The following is a 6,882-nucleotide window of genomic DNA, read 5'->3' on the forward strand; positions in this document are numbered from 1 at the left end:
TTCCACTTGTTCCAAGAGCTTTGATGATGATGGTGTGTGTGTGAGTGAGTGTTTAAGGGTGTGTGTGTGTGTGTGTGTGTGATGGGTTGGTTAAGGATGGAAATGGTATGGAAAGACCCCAATTTTACATAAACAAACATGTGAGTATATGAGTGTGTACGAGTGTTTTTGGGTTTGTGTGTGTGTGTTTGAGAGAGTGTGTGTGTGTGTGATGGGTAGTTTTAAGATGGGAAAAGTATAGAAAAAACCCACATTTCACAAAAACAATGAGTGTGTTTAAGGGTCTCTGTGTGAGTGAGTGTGTGTGATGGGTAGGTTTAGGATGGAAATAGTATGGAAAAAAACCCACATTTCACAAAAACAAATGTGTGTGTGTGTGTGATGGGTAGGTTTAGGATGGAAAGACCCCACATTTCACAAAAACGTGTGTGTTAGTATATGGATGTGTGAGTGCGAGAGAGTGTGTTTGAGAGACAGTGTGTGTGTGTGTAGGATGGATACTTTAATTCTAACTTGACCTCAGAGATTGGCTCGTTTCTGGACTTAATTCACTTATATTCGGATCGTGTGGGAGACTGAAAACTGTGTGTGTGTGTGTGTGTTTTATGGGAACCAGTGATAGATGATTGATTATTTTCCCTTTTCAATGTGGTTTATGCTTGCACAAATCTCCACATTTGAAGTGTGTGTGTGCGTCTCAATCAGCGGCCTAGTTCACTAGTCAGGGCACTGATCAGGGAGTCAGCCCATTGACTTATGTCCTCATCAGTGCCCTGACTAGTGGACTAGGGAGCTGATTGAGACGCTGTGTGTGTGTGTGTGTGTGTGTGTGTTCAGCATTGTCATGCGAACCGAGGTCGGACTTTTATTTTGTGAAGTGACGTGATATCCGCTGGCGTCACAGCAGCAAGATGGCGGCGGGCGGCAGCGGCGGCGAAGACGCGTTTCAGACTTATTACTCAGAGGTGAGGGACACAACACACACTTTACACACAGGATAGAGAGATATACAACAACACACACTTTACACGGACTCGCGGTCATGAACACAGCCGCGTTAAACACACGCGAGAGGCGGCGCGTCCCACACACACACACGGGCTGTGAGCTGCAGATAGACCACACACTCATTCACAACATCCGCTGATTAATGAGAGCCCTAATCGATATTCAGATCATTCTCTGTAATAGTTCTAACCTCACTCATGACGTTCTGCTTCAGTATTTAGCGGTTGTGTGTTTAATAACGGCTGTTTTTGCGTTGTGGTCATTTTTATGGCAGTTGATCACATTTACCTCAAATAATCACGACTAAAGCTCAGCGGTTTCCAACACTGATGATAATCATAAATGTCTATGAGAATGATTAGTGAATGTGACGCTGAGGACTGGAGTAATGATGAGGAACTCAGCTTTGGTCACAGGAATAAATCACACTGGAGGAATATTACACTGCTTTACTGGCGCTATGAGCAGATTAATGAGTACATCCAGCTTTCGTCAGCAGAAGAGGAAAAAACATGATAATGGTGTGATGATGATGGTGGTGGTGATGATGATGATATGGTGATGTGATGTGATGATGATGGCAGTGATGATGATGATGTGGTGATGTAGTGATGATGGTGATGTGGTGATGGTGGTGATGTGATGATGATATGGTGATGTGATGTGATGATGATGGCAGTGATGATGATGTGGTGATGATGTGATGGTGGTGATGATGGTGATGTGGTGATGGTGGTGATGTGGTGATGGTGGTGATGTAGTGATGATGGTGATGTGGTGATGGTGGTGATGGTGGTGATGATGGTGATGTGGTGATGGTGGTGATGTGGTGATGATGATGTGGTGATGGTGGTGATGATGATGTGATGATGATGGTGATGGTGGTGATGTGATGATGATGATGTGGTGATGGTGGTGATGATGATGTGATGGTGGTGATGTGATGATGATATGGTGATGTGATGATATGGTGATGTGATGTGATGATGATGGCGTGATGATGATGATGGCGGTGATGATGATGATGTGATGGTGGTGATGATATGGTGATGGTGGTGGTGGTGATGATGATGTGGTGGTGGTGATGGTGGTGACGTGGTGATGGTGGTGATGATGGTGGTGATGTGATGGTGATGTGATGTGGTGGTGACGTGATGACGGTGGTGATGATGATGATGATGATGATGTGATTGTGAGGTGGTGATGTGGTGATGTGATGATGGTGGTGATGATGATGTGGTGGTGGTGGTGGCGTGGTGATGATGGTGATGTGGTGGTGATGTGATGGTGATATGATGGTGATGTGATGATATGGTGATGATGGTGTTGATGGTGATGTGGTGATGATGATGATGATGGTAATGTGATGATGGTGTGATGGTGATATGATGATGTGGTGATGTGGTGATGGTTATGTGATGATGATGGTGATGATGATGTGATGATGGTGTGATGATGTGGTGATGGTTATGTGATGATGATGGTGTGATGGTGATATGATGATGTGGTGATGGTTATGTGATGATGGTGATGATGATTATGATGTGGTGATGTGATGGTGATATGGTGATGTGATGATGATGGTGGTGATGTGATGATGATATGGTGATGTGATGTGATGATGTGATGATGATATGGTGATGATGATGGCGGTGATGATGATGATGTGATGGTGGTGATGATATGGTGATGGTGGTGGTGATGATGATGATGTGGTGGTGGTGATGGTGGTGACGTGGTGATGGTGGTGATGATGGTGATGTGGTGGTGATGTGATGGTGATGATGGTGATGTGATGTGGTGGTGACGTGATGACGGTGGTGATGATGATGATGATGGTGATGTGATTGTGAGGTGGTGATGTGGTGATGTGATGATGGTGGTGATGATGATGTGGTGGTGGTGGTGGCGTGGTGATGATGGTGATGTGGTGGTGATGTGATGGTGATATGATGGTGATGTGATGATATGGTGATGATGGTGTTGATGGTGATGTGATGATGTGGTGATGATGATGATGATGGTAATGTGATGATGGTGTGATGGTGATATGATGATGTGGTGATGGTTATGTGGTGATGATGGTGATGATGGTGTGATGATGTGGTGATGGTTATGTGATGATGATGGTGTGATGGTGATATGATGATGTGGTGATGGTTATGTGATGATGATTATGATGTGGTGATGTGATGGTGATATGGTGATGTGATAGTGATGGTGATGATGAGGATGTGGTGATGTGATGGTGATGATGTGATGATGATATGGTGATGTGATAGTGATGGTGATGATTATGATTATGATGTGATGATGTGATGATGATATGGTGATGTGATAGTGATGGTGATGATGATGTGGTGATGGTGATGTGATAGTGGTGGTGATGATGTAATGATGATATGGTGATGTAATGGTGATGATGATGATGATGATGATGATGATTATGATGTGGTGATGATATGGTGATGTGATGGTGATGATGATGTGCTGATGTGATAGTGGTGGTGATGATGTGATGATGATATGGTGATGTGATAGTGATGGTGATGATGATTATGATGTGGTGATGTGATGGTGATGTGATAGTGATGGTGATGTGGTGATGTGATGGTGATGTGATGTTGATATGGTGATGTGATGATGGTGATGTGATGATGATGATGATGGTGATGATGATTATGATGTGGTGATGTGATGATGATATGGTGATGATGATGTGGTGATGTGATAGTGGTGGTGATGATGATAGTGATGGTGATGTGATGGTGATGATGGTGATGTGATAGTGATAGTGATGATGATCATGATGTGGTGATGTGATGGTGATGATGATGTGGTGATGTGATAGTGATGGTGATGATGTGATGATGATATGGTGATGGTGATGATGATGATTATGATGTGGTGATGTGATGATGATGATGGTGATGTGATGGTGATGTGATGATGTGATAGTGATGGTGATGATGTGATGATGATATGGTGATGTGATAGTGATGGTGATGTGATGGTGATGATGATCATGATGTGGTGATGTGATGGTGATGATGATCATGATGTGGTGATGTGATGGTGATGTGATGATGATATGGTGATGTGGTGATGTGATAGTGGTGGTGATGATGATTATGATGTGGTGATGTGATGGTGATGTAATAGTGATGGTGATGATGATGATATGGTGATGTGATAGTGATGGTGATGATGATATGGTGATGTGTTAGTGATGGTGATGTGATGATGATGATGTGGTGATGATATGGTGATGTGATAGTGGTGGTGATGATGATTATGATGTGATGGTGATGTGGTGATGTGGTGATGTGATAGTGGTGGTGATGATGATTATGATGTGGTGATGTGATGGTGATGGTGATGATGTGATGATGATATGGTGATGTGATAGTGATGGTGATGTGATGATGATGATGTGGTGATGATATGGTGATGTGATAGTGGTGGTGATGATGATTATGATGTGGTGATGTGATGGTGATGTAATAGTGATGGTGATGTGATGGTGATGATGATGATGATGATGTGGTGATGTGATAGTGGTGGTGATGATGATTATGATGTGGTGATGTGATGGTGATGTAATAGTGATGGTGATGATGATGATATGATGTGATGATGATGTGGTGATGTGATGGTGATGTAATAGTGATGGTGATGATGATGATATGATGTGATGATGATGTGGTGATGTGATAGTGGTGGTGATGATGATTATGATGTGGTGATGTGATGGTGATGATGATGATGTGATGATGATGGTGATGGTGATGATGATGATTATGATGTGGTGATGTGATGGTGATGTGATGATGTGATAGTGATGGTGATGATGATGATGATTATGATGTGGTGATGTGGTGATGTGATAGTGGTGGTGATGATGTGATGATGATATGGTGATGTGATAGTGATAGTGATGGTGATGATGATGATGATGATGATGATGATGATGATGATGATGATGATGATGATTATGATTATGATGTGGTGATGATATGGTGATGTGATAGTGATGGTGATGATGATGTGCTGATGTGATAGTGGTGGTGATGATGTGATGATGATATGGTGATGTGATAGTGATGGTGATGTTGATGATGATTATGATGTGGTGATGTGATAGTGATGGTGATGATGATGATGTGGTGATGTGATGGTGATGTGATGATGATATGGTGATGTGATGATGGTGATGGTGATGATGATTATGATGTGGTGATGTGATGATGATATGGTGATGTGATAGTGATGGTGATGATGATGTGGTGATGTGATAGTGGTGGTGATGATGATAGTGATGGTGATGTGATGATGATGATGGTGATGTGATAGTGATAGTGATGGTGATGATGATCATGATGTGGTGATGTGATGATGTGATAGTGATGGTGATGATGATGATGTGGTGATGTGATAGTGATGGTGATGATGTGATGATGATATGGTGATGTGATGGTGATGGTGATGATGATGATTATGATGTGGTGATGTGATGATGATGCTGGTGATGTGATGGTGATGTGATGATGATATGGTGATGTGATAGTGATGGTGATGATGTGATGATGATATGGTGATGTGATAGTGATGGTGATCATGATGTGGTGATGTGATGGTGATGATGATCATGATGTGGTGATGTGATGGTGATGTGATGATGATATGGTGATGTGGTGATGTGATAGTGGTGGTGATGATGATTATGATGTGGTGATGTGATGGTGATGTAATAGTGATGGTGATGATGATGATGTGGTGATGTGATAGTGATGGTGATGATGTGATGATGATATGGTGATGTGATAGTGATGGTGATGTGATGATGATGATGTGGTGATGATATGGTGATGTGATAGTGGTGGTGATGATGATTATGATGTGATGGTGATGTGGTGATGTGGTGATGTGATAGTGGTGGTGATGATGATTATGATGTGGTGATGTGATGGTGATGTAATAGTGATGGTGATGATGATGATGTGGTGATGTGATAGTGATGGTGATGATGTGATAGTGATGGTGATGTGATGATGATGATGTGGTGATGATATGGTGATGTGATGATGATTATGATGTGGTGATGTGATGGTGATGTGATGGTGATGATGATGATGATGATGTGATGATGATATGGTGATGTGGTGATGTGATAGTGGTGGTGATGATGATTATGATGTGGTGATGTGATGGTGATGTAATAGTGATGGTGATGATGATGATATGATGTGATAGTGGTGGTGATGATGATTATGATGTGGTGATGTGATGGTGATGGTGATGATGATGATGTGATGTGATGATGATGGTGATGGTGATGATGATGATTATGATGTGGTGATGTGATGGTTATGTGATGATGATATGGTGATGTGATAGTGATGGTGATGATGATGATGATTATGATGTGGTGATGTGATGGTGATGTGATAGTGATGGTGATGATGATGATTATGATGTGGTGATGTGATAGTGATGGTGATGTGATGGTGATGATGATGATGTGATAGTGATGGTGATGATCTGATGATGTTATGGTGATGTGATGGTGATGATGTCATGATGATGATGTGATGGTGATAATATTAATAATAATAATTAATTTTATAAAAGTGATTGTGTCTTGTTGGGCAGGTGAAGCAGATCGAGAAGCGAGATTCGGTCTTGACCTCCAAACAGCAGATCGAGCGGTTACTGCGACCCGGAGCTTCATACTTCAATCTCAACCCGTTTGAGGCGAGTCCCATCTGACGCTCTTGTCCAATTGCTGATTCTCAGAGAGGATCATGGGATTGACTCTCAGAGAGGATCATGGGATTGACTCTCAGAGAGGATCATGGGATTGATGTGTTTTAT

At 42.2% G+C, this 6,882-nt stretch overlaps 1 protein-coding gene across 1 annotated transcript in view; it reads left to right on the plus strand.

Annotated features, from left to right (window-relative positions):
- Positions 1 to 831: 831 nt before the first annotated feature.
- The window catches only part of dnajc8 (DnaJ (Hsp40) homolog, subfamily C, member 8), a 9,162-nt gene continuing 3,111 nt past the window's right edge, over positions 832 to 6,882 (plus strand). Inside the window, exons 1-2 of the mRNA XM_067425368.1 lie at positions 832 to 965; positions 6,661 to 6,762. Of these exons, the coding sequence (XP_067281469.1) occupies positions 912 to 965; positions 6,661 to 6,762 (156 nt within the window). The 5' untranslated portion in view covers positions 832 to 911. The remainder of the gene's footprint in view (positions 966 to 6,660; positions 6,763 to 6,882) is intronic.

The sequence above is a fragment of the Pseudorasbora parva genome, chromosome 19 (assembly GCF_024679245.1).
Source record: "Pseudorasbora parva isolate DD20220531a chromosome 19, ASM2467924v1, whole genome shotgun sequence".
NCBI lineage: Eukaryota > Metazoa > Chordata > Actinopteri > Cypriniformes > Gobionidae > Pseudorasbora > Pseudorasbora parva.